Source organism: Styela clava, chromosome 11 (assembly GCF_964204865.1).
Source record: "Styela clava chromosome 11, kaStyClav1.hap1.2, whole genome shotgun sequence".
Classification (NCBI taxonomy): Eukaryota; Metazoa; Chordata; class Ascidiacea; order Stolidobranchia; family Styelidae; genus Styela; species Styela clava.
In genome coordinates this window covers 7,751,574-7,767,697 of record NC_135260.1, presented here as the reverse complement: position 1 = coordinate 7,767,697, position 16,124 = coordinate 7,751,574, and the positions used below count along the sequence as shown (strand labels likewise).

The 16,124-nt window shown below is 35.8% G+C and overlaps 3 protein-coding genes across 4 annotated transcripts in view; 1 reads left to right on the top strand and 2 right to left on the bottom strand.

Annotated features, from left to right (window-relative positions):
* Positions 1-1,431: 1,431 nt before the first annotated feature.
* Positions 1,432-3,782, top strand: LOC120347365 (PAT complex subunit Asterix-like). The gene is made up of 4 exons (XM_039417297.2): positions 1,432-1,589; positions 1,920-2,016; positions 2,539-2,636; positions 3,441-3,782. Exons 1-4 carry the CDS (start codon positions 1,543-1,545, stop codon positions 3,505-3,507), a joined length of 309 nt encoding a protein of 102 aa, XP_039273231.2. The 5' UTR covers positions 1,432-1,542; the 3' UTR covers positions 3,508-3,782.
* LOC120347322 (protein FAM151A-like) lies at positions 3,441-10,734 on the bottom strand. Its single transcript, XM_039417242.2, has 11 exons — positions 10,587-10,734; positions 9,931-10,068; positions 9,271-9,478; positions 8,781-8,942; positions 8,386-8,541; positions 7,584-7,720; positions 5,516-5,659; positions 5,151-5,275; positions 4,361-4,589; positions 3,942-4,104; positions 3,441-3,718 (listed from the first exon to the last, which is right to left on the bottom strand). Exons 1-11 carry the CDS (start codon positions 10,720-10,722, stop codon positions 3,568-3,570), a joined length of 1,749 nt encoding a protein of 582 aa, XP_039273176.2. The 5' UTR covers positions 10,723-10,734; the 3' UTR covers positions 3,441-3,567.
* Positions 10,735-12,367: 1,633 nt separating this feature from the next.
* LOC120347323 (phosphoglucomutase-1-like) overlaps positions 12,368-16,124 on the bottom strand; it is a 147,263-nt gene continuing 143,506 nt past the window's right edge. For both annotated transcript variants that reach the window (XM_078117722.1, XM_039417244.2), the window contains 3 exons: positions 14,463-14,646; positions 13,837-13,945; positions 12,368-13,490 (listed from right to left, as the gene is read on the bottom strand). In XM_078117722.1, the coding sequence (XP_077973848.1) occupies positions 13,372-13,490; positions 13,837-13,945; positions 14,463-14,646 (412 nt within the window). In that variant the 3' untranslated portion in view covers positions 12,368-13,371. The remainder of the gene's footprint in view (positions 13,491-13,836; positions 13,946-14,462; positions 14,647-16,124) is intronic.

The window sequence follows — 16,124 nt, the reverse complement described above, 5'->3', positions numbered from 1 at the left end:
GCTCAGTTAGAATGATTGATGCATTTAATATATGATCAAGACAAGTAGAGCAAAACAAAATATTTTATAATCTATCCCCCGAAAGAAATATGCGGTACGGTAAGCACTAAGCTACTACTATCGTGCCTGTAGGCATGATATTCGATGGACCTTTGACCCCGAAGAAATTATTTTATACCTTACCATTGCAAATTCTTGGTGCTTATTTTAGAGGTGGCTTCGCGAGTTGTACCCTATAAACTGGGGTATATGTTTCAAGTCATCATTTTGATTCAAAACATTCAACAACCTGTTTTTCAACAGTACGGTACTGGTAGAGAAGTTTAGCCTAGTCTATCACAGCTATTTCAAGACTAATTTTCGATTACGGCAATTAAGCTACGACGCCCAAGCAATCAGAATTATCATTAGGTTCTTTGATTCATACTTGAATTACTGAAACACAACCCAAAACTAACAAATAGCATGCAAAAACGAGGTGAAGTTTACAAACATGCCTGAAAATCTTTCTGAGTGACAAGTGTCTGAGCGTTTGCGAAAAAGTCTATTGTTACGCCATTTTTTGCATCTTGTTGATTAGCCCATGTTACAGAATAAACAAAGAAGTAGATGCTCGGGGAAAGGTCCATCGCGGAATTATTTACATTTATGTTTTTGACATGTTTTGCGTATAGAAAATTGGGGAAAAAATTTCAAATAAATTATTACCTTTTTTAAGTTTTATGAATGCTTTTATTGTGAAAATCCGGATGCGGCCCGGACTCACTAAGGCTCCGTCTCGGCGGCCCCCAGGTAAATTGAGTTTGAGACCCCTGATCTACATAGATGAATACGCCACTCCCTGAATATTTAAATTCAATTATACTTAGGTAAGGAATTAAAAGTGTGGTCTCACACTCCAAAATTGGGGGAGTGAGTTTAGGAAAAGCACTAAAAAAGTATGCAAGACCGTTGAGGGTAATGAAGGCTCCTGACCATTTTACACTGTAATCAAACTGTCAGAATTGGTTACTACAATATAAATATGAATTACGCTATACAAAATGCAGGAAGAGAGTCAGCAGATAATTTAGCTCCATGATTCGATACTTAACTCCAGGATTACGATGGAGTTTAAAATAAACTAGGTTAACGTTCATGTAATTATAAGAAGCACACTGTAACAATCGGGGCATCATGACGGTATTTTCATCGACATTTTCCACGTAAATTTATATTCATAAAAACTATAGTGGGAATTTCAGCAGACACAAGTGAGCCGGATGAAACACTTCAGTGCGTTTTTTGCCCACCTCTGGTTTAAACTTTAGGAGACATGTAAAAAATGAGTACATTACTGATCACCATAACAGAACCGGGTTTTGCATGAAAAATAAAACAAATGATAATTTTTATGAGCTCAATACTCCGCGCACTACCTCACCGTTTCGCAGCATTGATTATTTTTTTCTGTAGTCTTTTGACTGGAAATCCGTCTTTATTGTGACAATCTAGTCATTTCAATCATCTAAGTAGATTGTAGGATCTGGGATAATATCAACAATGGAAGTAGTAGATACAAAAAAGAAAAATTCTTCAAAGATTGTAAGGTTAGCATACCGGTACTGTACCGTATTTAAACAGTTTTTGTTGAAGTTTACAATGGTACCGGTACCATGTTGAAGTTGGTGACGGTCAACCGGTACGGTAGTCATACTAACTTAATACCGGCACTGTATAGCAGTGATAGCACATGTTTCAAATACTGAAATAATTGTTTTTAGGTTAAATTCTTAAAATTAATATTACTGTATTAATTACAGTACCGGTACCATATGAGAGTAATGTTTCTTCTAACGAATCCCATTTCAATTATATCTAAGTTTTTGATATAATTTCCCATCTCAGCATTATCTAGTTATTACTTTATTTCTCCTTAGGTACAAACCTCAAACTGGAAATCTTGGGGATGATCCATTACCTGATTATATCAACCTGGTATCGATGATATTCAGCATGTGTGGACTCATGCTAAAGGTAATTCATTTTTATAAGTTACTCTGGGGCTGGAACATCAGAACATGGCTTCTGATTACCCGATGTGGGTCTGCTTCCCATGGTGGATAATAATATGTGAGAGAGAGGATTGCCGGACTCCCCCAATGTGATGTCATTCATGTAAACCCTGAGCAATTTCTCTCAAATTGAGATAAATATGAAAATCCTAACTCATGAATACTGTATACAGTTGAGCCGTCAATATCAGCAATAACTATAATGATTCGGCATCATCATTTTTTGTGAATACTGTGATTGTGATACATACTTTTCAAACTGTAATCTTTACTATCAGTTGAGGTTACGCGAGACTAACTCCCAATCCTTCCTCAATGTCTTTTCGCTAGCGGATCCGTATAATTCAAGGATGCATAATAATGTAATCTTTACTGTTGGGTTATCTCTTGTCATCATGTTGAATATTGCTAGTCAACAGTGTCCTCAATTTCTAGTTAAATGATTTCGCTTCTTTTTTTTATCAATGTTTTCATTTGTCTTTAGATTAAATGGTGTGCTTGGGCATCTATCTTTGGATCATTAGTAAGTTTTGCAAATTCAAGGTCAAATGATGATGGAAGACAAGTTCTTAGCAGTTTTATGTAAGTGTTTGAATTTAAAAAAAAAATGAGCCTAGCCTTCAGCTGTAATTGAGATGTATGCAATTCACATATATGGAGGACGAAAAAAACATTGCCAATTATATGAAAAATCACAACCTTTTGGCTGTTTACTTTGAGGCTCATTGTCTGGATGTAGCTGCAATTGTATAATACTGAGCCTTGCCACGATGGTGTTTAAAGCTATGTCTTTAGGTTGTGTAGAGTGAATTACATCAATCTTGTAGTAGTAATAAGTCACATCCCTTTGCGTGAACACCAATTTCACCAAAGGTTTCGCAAAGTTCCTCCACTTTATTGAATGCTAAGCGGGGTTGATCTGAGTCCATTTAGAGCAGATAAATGACAGACTCTAATATTATTCTTTATTATATTTAAATTTCAAATATTATAAACCATTGTAGGTGCAGTATCTGCCCTCCAACCTTTTTTGACATAAAAGGAAGTTATGCAATATTTATAGACAATTTTTTTTAAATAATTTGTTCACATCACAATTGCATAGTAGATAATATACAGTAATTATTTAAACATTCGGTTAGTTGACAATTAGAAGTTTAATATAGTGGCTCTACTAAACTTGAAATAGGCACCGGTATGTTAACAGCTTAAAACCCAACCCTAACAGCTTTTTATGCAGCAATAAGGGATTGGAGTCTGTATAGTAATTTTCTATAGAATGCACCAAAGATAGAACCCATGTGACTGATTGAATTTTCTTAAGACTACAAAATAGGGCGATAATTTTACATGTAGTCTCTTGAATATAGAATATGCTTTTTACAGGTTATCAGTATCATCTGTTGTGATGACTTATCTTCATAATCCAGCGCCTATGACACCACCATGGTGACGATGGCAGAAAAATGTTCGCTGTATAAAATTAAATAATTATTCACGTTTGAAGTTCTAGTTATCTGCTTTCTAATGCTTGAACGAATTCATTCATCATATCTTCTGGCAAATCATAATATACTTGTTCTTTTGTGAATCCGTCGTGAATTTTTAGCAAGTCTTCAATAGGTACATTCTCCGAGCCACTGTGCCAGACAGTCAAAGTGTACCTGAAAGTAATTATATGCATTTAAAAACTAATACTTGAAGTATATAAACAGAAATTTGATTATATATTATGTTTTTTTGTGTCTCGTGCAAAATGCAGTTATTGAAATAAGGTACTGCCCTGTTTTGAATAGACTTAGTTATGCTTTTCATCATATTATGATATCATTTAAGAAATGAGTGGGTTCTGTTTTTTGTGTTGAGCAAGAATTGTTTGTTGATTACCTGTTTGATTTTTTGATAAGCCATTGGAGTTCAGTCACGGATTGCGCTGTTAGAGATGCCCGGACTGGAAATGTTATCGCTTGACGTGAACTTTTGCAATACGAGTACATTTCTTCAACCATAGCTTGACTATATCCTTCATTCTCACCAATGACATTGTAAACTGTGGATTGAAAATGGTAACTTGATACTGTAGTACTCGGGTTTTCTAGGATTTTATATTCATTTGAGAGAAAAGCTACAGTACGAGTGTTCTAAAATTATCAGATTTATCGTCAGGATTTTAGCTTATCTAAGGTAATGCATAATGATTATGTGTATGACTTCTTCTATCATTAAGGTGAGTATGTGCTTGCTATGAGCAAACTTGAAAAAATCAGCATCATACAAAATAGTTGAGAGCTAAAGTAATTACTTACAAGTTGTCCATCCAGGTGAGAGTGTTGCATGTGGAAATATTTCTTCAGCTTTTGAGAAGAAAATTGTTGCATTCACTGGGATAGACACAGAATTTGGTCCCCTCAATACATCAGAGTTTAACCACACTGGTACTACTGGAGATTCCTTTGCAATGATTGTAAAAGCCTTTTCTAAAGTGTCTGTTGTTTTTACATCCAATTTTATTCCCTTCGTTGTTACATTGGATACCTACGAGAACAAAACGGATGCAATGCAATATAAGATTGATTTGATATTTATCTTGATCCATGCGATTGAAAACATGTTTGTTATTCTAAGAACAGCTATGTATTATGAAACCTTTGTGTTGAATGGCATTATGACTCTATGCTTTGGGTATCGAATATTCTCGGACAATATCATCATGTCTCAAATGGTGACCGTACATTTGAACCCATGCGTATATCCACGGGTTCAATCTATATGCGGGTGCTAAAACCCATGGGTTAGGGTTAGTATGGGTTTAACTATCCGTGAAACAAAAAAAATTTTCATAGGTGCAATAACATACAGGTGCAATTGTCATGGGTTCAAATGTACGTGGGTTTAAATGTAATGGAACCGTCTCAAATAGCTATCTGTGCAAGGTTTTAAGAACTCGTTCCGAATATGAAACAGTGTGTATGTGAAACAATTCATACCAAAATTATGTAGGGATTTCAGAGTGAACAACCTACATTATTCTATCATTTTGAGGAATTGGTTATGATAACGATCTGCAATTGAGTGAATTAGTATGAAATGCCTCACTCTTTGCAGCCATTCTTCTAAAGTCTGATCAGTCAGTGGAATATCTGCAGGAGTGTGGGCCATTACAGGAATTCCATCTGATGGACGAGTTCTAACATCAGCTTCGAGCATCATTATTGACTCATCTGTAGCGAAAAAATATGTTATCATAGATGATAGATTCCCACTGTGATAAAAAATTTACTTTCTAGGCATATACTGTTAGATATCTGCTTTGCAGCAATAGAATTGTTCTTGTGATTGATCACAATAATTGAATCGACTTCTAGAAATCCCTCATTAGTTTCAACCATTTCAAAGTGATGCTATCATGTTTTAGATACTATTTGTTCAGTCTTGTAAACCTCTAAAACAAGTGTGCATACCTTTTAAAGCTGCTTCCAAATCAGCTTTGTTGTTTGCTCTATGTGCCCATGTTACTTTCATGGCATCTCTTCCTGGAATTCTGAAGAAGTCGAGGGCATTCCCTCCAGTATAGAACACTTTTTCCACCGTGCGATCACCTTCCACTTTAGAAATATATGGTTTGTTGAAATAATGGGGCAAATACCAATATTTGTACCATGCAGCTAATGTCGCTACAAACAACATTAAGGCCGGAATGGGCTTGATAGCAATTTTTGTCATCTTGTAAAGCGCATCAGTTAACTACAGCGCGCCGGATGAACAAATTGAAATTCATCCAGTGCAGTAATATGACCTAAAAGTATGTTCAATTAGAACTTTTCATGTATCAGGTATATCATTACCATTAAAAATATTAGCATATATCTATACCAAAGTTAAGAGCATATTTTAAATCCAGTCTTTTAAACACTGGTAGTTCAAAAAAAATGTTGGTCATCTACCAACTAATAGCCAACAATTTAATAACTATGTGGCAATAAAAAAAAAAAGCTGTGTCAAAACTTCAATACTGCGACAGACTGTTGCTGTTGGAGTCATCAAGGAAACTACAAAAAGGCCGGGAATGTGAAAGAAACAAAGGCAGCAGCTAAGGCCAAATAAACAGGAGCAAAGAAGTGACTGGAAGCATCTGGCGCCCATCGACAGCCTAGACCTAAAAAAGGACTACCAGTTACATCCAATTTGTTTCTAAACTCACAGATTTATTCATGTATGAAAGAATTTTATACTGAAAATGTTATTTCTAAACCCACTAACACGCTAGATTATGACTGTCCTGGCTGGTTCGAATAATTCTATCATTCAGTTCATGCAAAAAAAACACCACAACAATTTACCCTATACAAAGACTTGCGTGACATCTGCGACAGTGTTATGACACTCAAATTGCAAAGTAACATGCAGAAAGTATGCATCTGCCCACAGTTGATCGCTTTATTAGTTGTATTCGTGCGATGAATAACGTAGCGACGATATCTTGTCGTATTAAAATATACAATCCACGAAAATAGGGAATTCCCCATAGAAAGACTATAATAAAAAATCCAACCCACGCGTCAAAATAAAAGACAAATATACAAACAATTTACAACACTTATGGGGAAAGTCATTGCTTTTGACAGCAACTTTTTGTGTCTTGGGGGCTGACCTTTTTCGATTTTGAGACTAAAAAATACGTTTGAAAAAGGGATCGTTCCTTGTAGATTCCCTCTAACATCAGCAAACCTGCTAAACTGTTAAAAATATTTTCGTGAGAATGGATGTGGCGTGTTTTGTATGGACCTTTCCCTGAGCATCGACTTCCTTGTTTACTCCGTGATATTGGCCAATCAACAAGATGCAAAAAGTGACGTAACAATGCTCCCTTTTCGCATTCGCTCAGACACTTTTCTCACTCAGACAGGTTTTCAAGCGTGGTCGTAAACATTACCTCGTTTTCGTGTTTCAGAACTCTATTCGTTAGTTTTCAGTTGTGTTTCGGAAACTTAAATGTAAATCAGATAATTCAATGATCACTCTGTCTTCCTAGGAGTTTTTATTTAATTGCAGTAGTAAAAATTAGTGTAGAAATAGCTGTGATAGACTAGGCTAAAATTCTTTACCGGTACTTTTAGAAAAGCAGATTGTTGTATGCGATGAATCATAATGATGGTTTGAAACACATAAATATTTCACAGGCGCTAAATCGCAAAAGCACTTTTGAAAAAACCCCGAAAATTTTGCAATGGTAAAGTATAGGAAGTATTTTTCGGGGGTCAAAGGTCGGGGAAAGGTCCATTGTAGCATACGTCGTAATAAACCTGCATATATACAGTATATAGTTATATTTGAAGTGGTGGTTGAATATAATGCAGGCAATATTTGAAAAAAGGTTATTTTTATCGTCCCCATTCTATGTGTTGTCAGACCAGTGACCTAAATTTGACTTATGGCTGCTAGACCGGTCATGAAACAGACACCTCAATTATGTTTGTGTGATTACACCGTGTATGTCTTTTCTGTTCAAATTATATTTTATATGCTTACCTTCCATTTTTATGTCTTCCACAAAATTTGGATCAGTGTCGTAAAAAACTCTTGACGTGTCGTAATTGTCTCGTAGATACACTTTATCTTCCAAAGATACGGGATCGACGCTTGCGCTCCACACCGTTAAAGAGAATCTCAAATGAAAAATGTATGTAGTTCTCAGGCTTATATGTAATCAACGTATGATTCAATGCTTACTTATTCAAATGACGCAGTTAGCTTATTTGTTTAATTTTGCCTCCTACACAAAACAGATTTGCAGCTTAAAGCTCATACCATGCCATCATCATGTCATGATCGATGTACTGCGATAAACTTAGGAGAAGTAGGATAATATGACTTCGCTCCAGTGGATTAAACGTCTTTTATTGTATTCTACCCCTTCAGATTCAGGCAGGGCCGGATTAAGACTTTCAGGCTCCTAGGTCAATACCGCAGTTGAACGTCAATAGTCGTATATATATTTTCCCATTCGATTCGTTTATAACAATTGAGCTAAGTTAGCATTGATCCGAAGACCGACGTTTTTTATCAAAATAGTTTCTATAGTGAACTCCTTACAGAAAACACTGTGCATGATTGGCAACACACATATTGCGTAGATGCCCTAAAACTCAAATCCGTTGTGTGTATGGCAGCCCGATACCCATCCCCACTGTTACATAGTTGTTGCAACGTGTTCACTTTACGCAAACTCACTTTTTAATTAAATACATCCCTTTTTCAGATTTATATGATAAATACAGTTCGATAGATTTTCATATTCCGAGAAAATTATGTGCCTAATTTCCATACATACCTTTTATCTTGTTCTAAAAGCCAGAGAAACTTATACCACGACTGTCTTGCAAGAGCAGCGCGAATCGGGAAAGTTATTCTTTGATTTGTACTGGATGCTAGGCGGAGCATATCATCCATTGATTCCCACGAATATTCTTCATTTTCAAGAGCAATCCTAACAATAAATTTATAACATATAGTTAAGAATAAATCTAATTATAAATAAAAAAAACAAGTGTAATGGTTTGAGTGTATCAGTCACATACACGATATTACAATTAAGTGTTGATGTCAATACAATACTCAGCCAAAGTGCTTGGGATAGGGATAAGCCCAGTCGAGAATATCAGGTTTTTTTTTTTACAACGGTAGCTATTTGGGCCAAATACGTATTTCAAAAATGTATTTGTGTACCTGTACCCAGTCGTCCATCCTAAGGATAATGTAACATTAGGAAAGTATTGGTTGACGTTATGAAGGAAATATTCTCCATCTATCGGAATCGACAATGTATTAGGTCCTTGTATTACATCAGCATTGATCCACACTGGCTGCATCAATTTGCTCCTGTGCAATCTGAATTGCAGTTAAAATATACAGTCAATCAAATACAGTATATATATATAGATAAAGATATCTTTAAATCTTCAAACAGATATGATTCGTTTTCAAGTTATGTAATATATACTGTGAAACTCCCAAATTATGATAGCCCCGTATGCTTGTTCAGCTGCTTACTAAAAGGAAATCACTAAGAGTACAAATACTTCTGAATCAGCTATTGTTTCAATAAAAATAGATTGATTTTTAATAACGACCGAAATTAGTCTCCATTTTTTGCCTCGAAGCTTGCTTTCATTTTGGCTGCTGGTGTTCATAGCAAAAATGTTATTCAATTACGTACTGTAGTTCTTTGAGAGCATGAGGTATGACGTCTTTAACCTTTATGTCCATTTTTATTCCCTTCTTGGATGGAATAACGTTTTCGAACCAATTAGCAAGTGTGTTATCGCTGTTAAAGGCAGGAGGATGGGCCATAATAGGTTCTGTTGTTTGGTTTTCAAGCCCGTAATATCGAAGTGTTATATCTGCTTCGAGCATGTCAATCAAATCTAATAAATAAAATCTTCATCAAATATACCATAGGTAGGTTGTATAGCATAGCTCAGTCACAGACCCCTATTTATCTTCAAGCTCGATGAGCCGTATGCATAGTCTCTCACCTTATAACAACCAACACGACATTTTGAAGTCCCGTCCTTGGTAAAGTTAAATAACTAAACCACTAACGTTCGACTTAACTGCCAAGTAAATAAAACAGGTCGCAATTCGTCTACCTTTTAAGTTTTTCAATTTCTGAATTCCAGAAAGAAATATAGTATAGGATTTACATATTTAGGATGGGATTTACATATTTATTCATGTGGAGAGGAAAGTCATATGACGAACCACGGCCTCTCATTCGGTTACCAGTTCATGTCGGGTATGGGATAAATGAGCCAGTTATTTGTTTTCGAAAGCATGGATTTGAGAATTTGAAATTGATTCTTTATCTACGAATTACCATCACTCAATGCTTTTTCCATCTCCGAAATTGAGTTAGCTCCATGAACAAATGAAACGTACAGACCGTCATCGTTTGCATCCACAAAGTAATCAAGAATGTCTCCTCCAGTAATTTCTGGGACTGGATTCTGTGTTACTACAAAATACCAAGAAGAAAAGCCACATTAACATATGCGTTACTGCGCATGAGTTACTTTCTTGTGATAGTTCATTATGTGTCATGGATGGGTGATTACATTCATCAGGAATTGCGCACAGGCAGTGGTGGGATTCAAATTTTTTGTCAGCCGGTTCCATCATACAAATGTCATATTTTCAGGCGGTTCTGTTACAAAAAGTCATGTAATGCTAACCGATTCTCTGATCTCATAAAGTTCCGTGAGACGGTTCTATAGAACTGGTGCGAACCGGCTGAATCCCACCACTGCGCACAGGCGAACTTTGCTTAGATATTTTCCTCGTTCAACAACATGCGATAAAGGGCGAAATGTTCATATTTTTCTTGCCTTTGACTTATTGAATTCAGAATTTATCTAGCAAACAGCATTCGGTTCAAGCAAATTCATCGTAGAAAATGTGTCAAATAGAGAAAACGTTGGCTTCCTCCCATACTATCAGTGTCCAAATTCTTTGGAATAGTCTATTATTGCTTACCTGCAGTTGTGTCATCTTCGTTAGCGTAATAGTCAGCAACGGCGTATATTATTCCAACACAGAATCCAACAGCCACTAAAATAGCTATCGCCGCAATGCTGTATTTTATTAGACGATGTTTCTTCTCCGGCTCCATTGTTAGGCTAGGTATCTATATATGGATTTTTATTCAAATAAAAAATAATTATTTGTTATCACTCTCGATTAAAGGCTCGTTACTTAACTTTGATAATAGCAAATTTAGTTGTGCCCAAACGGGTAAATTTGCAAATCACTGTCAATAGCTCAATTAAAACAGATAAAACGTTTTGGACGCGTAGGCACAGTTGTGAAGTACTTTGAAATTAAACGTCCCCATTTTATGATTCGCGATTCTGGTCCTGATGATTGTGAACGAGGATTACCGTATTTCCGGGCGAATAAGTCTACCCGACAAGAAGACGAGACCCGTTTTTAAGCCTGAAAAAATGGGTTTTTGCATATAACCTGCCAATAAGACTTGCGCATTGGTTAAAATAGCCCATAATGACTTTTCTTGTAGCGTAGTATTCAATTCATAACAACTACGTGAATTCAAACTGTCTTTCAATTTCAATCTAATTTTGTTCAACCTAACTCGCGATTGTGGCCACCATATGAGAACATTACCGATATAAAATAACACGGCAATGATGAGGACGTGGAGATGCTATCGCCGAAGGTATTTGGTATTTTATGGTACGAATTAAATAATAAGGCAACACCAAAAAGTTATCATACTCGCCTAATAAGACGACTCGCCTCCCCCCCATTAAGCCAAAAATTCGGGTCTAGAAACTCGACTTATTCGTCGGGAAATACGGTATGTAAAATAGCCACTATTAAAAAGGAAAGATTATCTGGGACTTTCCGTGGTCGCGGGGCGGTTCACGTAATTGTCGGTTACATTTTCATACGTCATTAAGTTCATGCGTCTGGAACAACTGGTTAACAATTCCCATATCGGAACAAGCACTGGTAAGCAGATGAGAGGCCATCTTTCTCCATGTGAATAGGCTGTCCTCTCCATCGGCTAAACACAAAATCTTTATATATTATCCATATTGTTTGAGCTATAGCACAAAACTTTCGAGCACACTTTGGCACACAGATTAGGAGAATGTCTGCAGCAGACACATCCCAAGTTACCTGTAGCGACATAATCTTTTACCTAAAAAGTATAGACTCAAAAATCCTCTGCCTTCAACAAATGTGCCGTAATATTCCTGAGCCTACAACCTGAGTTACTGATTAATCACTGGGATACGTAGTTTGTTGAAATGCAGCCTGCCTGTGAAGTATTTGATTTTTATTTGACTGTATGCGATCGGTCAACAAAACATCGAAAGCTTGTTGGCGCGACTACTGCAGCTGTCACGGAGATATGCGAGCCGGCAGTTGCAAATACACCGCTATACGTATACGTTCCTGCGGCTTTATTTAGAAAGGTTTTACACTATGGTGATAGAAAAATAATAAACGTTTTTTGTTTTAACGTCCGCTTTCAATCTATGATCGGGGCTTCACTGCCTACTAGACAGATAGCTATAATGTATTATATTTCGATTCAATTTTCAGGGATTTGTGTTAAGATAACCTTTTCATACCCCGACGATACCAATGTGATGGAACCAAAAAATAGTACAAATTCGTGCGGTCCGAACTCTGAAATAGTCTAACAAATACTACTCTTCTCAAACCGACTCACACTAATCTAAATTCTTTCGCTTAAACCTCCCAATATTCCACAAATACAACATCAGTAGCACTGGAAGTCTATTTATTATTTGTCATTATTACAATGGCATAAACTTGCAAATGTTATATATTGGAACTTTGAGAACATTACCTAGTGCTTTTGATTAAGCATAATATAAACTTTGTAAACTTTAATAGTACCAAAAACGAAAAATGTGCATATGTTATTATTTCATTATATCACCCCACAAAAAATATATGCATTTATGAATAACCCTAGCGTGGGGAATTTGGGTGGCGTCACTTGAAAACAGTTTCAATTATTGTACACTCTTGGCACTGGATATTACTCGCTGTGAAATATCGATAATTACAGTGTAGTACTTTCATTCATATATATTGCAACAAAAAGGAACTGAATAGTATCTATCAAGTCATGGATGTCCATATATTCATTAAAAAAAACTTTGAGGATTCTGATAACTAAATCTCATTAAGCTTAACAAAACAAGGCCATGGACACCAAATTATTTCTACATAAAGCGAAAAATAGTAAATATCCCCAGTGTATTGTCGTTTAAGACAGTATTGCATGATTGTAGTCTATCCAAAACAAGAAAAAAATTTCTGTGTAGTGGGAGAAACATATTTTGCATTTTTGCAACATCTGTGTACAGTTATTTCCAAATACAGAGGTTAGTGTTTTTACAAAATATGTTGTACTTTCTTTGGCACAATTTTGTAGTGCATTTATATGCCCTTTTCTGAATTGAAAATATCATCCACACGGCAACTCTGCTCAATAAAATGGAAAATTAAAGTCTCCTAAACATAGGCATATTATTTTTCTTAGTACAACATACAGATAACAGTGTTTATTACTTAGGGTAACTGTTTTTTTTTTTAATAAATATTTATAACACCAACAAATGGAAAAATTTTGCACCTATCAATTATATACTGCATTTATTAATAAGTTATATAAACTAATATAAGAACACTTTTTACCAATTTGACTATTGTTTACACCATTCATGTAATAATTTAATTTATGGTAGTACTTTCGTTTTTATGTAATAACAGTTGGCTTCTCTCGTCCTGTAAGTTGTGGTATTTTTGATAATTTCAATGCAATTTCAACAAGTGGTTTTAATACTTCTGATGCAGGAGCAGCGAGATTTTCTGAACCTGAGAACCAATGATTAATTAACAAACATAAGAAACCCAAAATAATTCAAAAAGATTTTCAATAAAGGGGTGGGTTAGGGCAGTAGAACCATGTGGGCAACCGCTCCCACCACCTTACCTAAAGCTAAGATGTAATAAATTTGGTGAACAATGCCGAAATTGAAAGCTTTCAGTCCTTCAAAACTTTACCTAGGATTGGATGCGTGTGCAGAGCCTTGTTCAGAGTGAGAGAGCACTAAAACGTCATATACCAAGTGGATTTTTAACTACATATTTATTCAATACAGTAAGAAAATGATTTTTTTTAAAAGCAAATAAGAGAAGACCGAAAATAGGAAAACTGTACCTGTTGCGATATAGCTGTCGACATACATTCTAATAGTTGCACCACTGCTTCCGGTGCCACTCAACCTATAAATTAGTCTTGATCCATCAGAAAATATGATTCGAATACCCTGAAAAAATCAATTGAATAAAATCAGTTTGATAATTTATTTTTCAACATACTGAAAATACACACTGTACATGAAGTAAACGCTTGTCTCATCACCCTGAACAATTTCAGGTTTGCATATGTGCGATAGGATTGCATGACTCCTCGGAGGCGGCTTTGTCAACCATCAAGTCAATGCATCAGAAACGAAAAACTGATTAACTAATCCCATACACGACATGGACGGGTCAGGAAGTCGTTCGCCATATGATTATTAAGCTGAATTATGATACCCCTTGAACCCAGGCTAAAAATGAAATGTCTATGTCACTACTGCAAAAATGGCGTTCCAGAAGTGTGTGTACCAATATGGAGGTAACTAATTTTGTTCGCCTACTTTAAATCAAGTTATGTAAAGGGACTGAAACCTATGGGCAGCAGGTATATTCACTTGGCTAACACAGACAGTCCACGAACTCGTAATAGAACTGAAAAAATAAACTATGAACTACAGAATACCAAAAAAATATTAAACTCGCCTGATTTTTAGCAACACTCTGATCAATAGGGTCTGTATACTCAAAATCATCCATCTTTGAAACAGTATAAGTTTGTCCACAACTGCTATGTTCAGTACCTATTAAGGATTGATCTTGCACGAGTTGCTTCAATCCTTCAATCATTTGATTGGCAGAAGAAGAATCCACCTGTTCATAGTCGTACCTGGAAGTAACAGAATATCTCAAAGCAATTTGAATTGATATTTTCCCTATATTAATAATTGTTAAGTTGGATATGAAGTTATAAATAAAACATATAAAATTAATAAATAATTTTGTCAATCCTGCTAATTATTGCCACATTTATTGATAAAAATAATCATGCAAGGTGAATAGGAATAATTTGAAACTGAAATCATAGATGAATAATGAATTTAGGTTCAAAAAATCTGAGTTCATATTTAGACCAAAAGCAATATTTCTAATCAGATGTAACCAGTAAAAAAGCAGTGAACTATGTCATAGAGAACAATCTTTTAAGCAGATAATAATACATTCGAATGAGTTTTAAGTGGTTGTTATTTTGTCGGATCCAATTAGTCTACCCAAATTGAGTACTCATATACTCTCGTCTTGAGTAAAGTTAGACTAACCGCGTTTGGACTATCCAAAATTTAGTGGCACATCCGATTATGACAGTGGTTCTTAAACTTTTTCGAGCGCGACCCAAATCTGAGTTTTATGAATACTCGCGACCCAATCCTAAACAACGCAAAATGTGTTTTTAATGTTAGTACAGTTTGACTCAAATACAGACAACTATTTATTGGAAACAGTCCATTGACTCAGTGAGATTGATGAAACTGAAATTTCCTTTTCATCATATCTTCAATACACAGCTCCATTTTACTTAACGAAATACGCAAGTTGTCACGGGTATCGAGGCGATTGCAAGCTTAGTTTTGATAACCGCCAGTGCCAAATATCCTCGCTCGCACAAGTGCCTTGTCGCGAATTGTAGCAGAAAAGGCGTCCGCTGTCCGTCGCAAACACGACATCCTAGCTGGCTTTCGGTATCTCTCGCAATATATACAACTTTTTACTCATCAAATGTGCACACACTGCTTCGTTCGCGGTAAATGGTGCCTCAAGATGAAGTCACATTTTCTCTAGGTATTTAATAATCTAATGTCGAGAAGCGAGCTTTTTCATTGCGTCGTCTATTACAATTTACATTACCAAAAAGACACCCATTTTTAGTTATTTTAATCCACTAAGGCGACATTCCACGCGGTCAACACAACGACAAGCGACGTGCATGGTTACCGATACCATAAAAGTAATACACGTGACTGGCATATCAGAATTGTGATGTAACAATGAGCTCAAGACAGTTCTTTCCGTGACTGAAATTTGATATTTCATTATTTTTAAATACCAGAGTTTAGAAGCTAAATTGAAACATTGGGAAAGCTGAAAATTCTTCCTTCTCCTCTTAGATTGCCCTTGCATTGACGACCTTGTCGCGACCCATTTTTAAACCTTCCGCGACCCATGTTTGGGTCGCGACCCATACTTTAAGAACCACTGGATTATGAGAATATTAATTTGGCCAGAACATTTTCTTTCTTAGAGCTGAGGAATCATCTACACGAGCATAAATTAAGAGTGATAACTGCAGAGTGCACTGTGATCTAATTT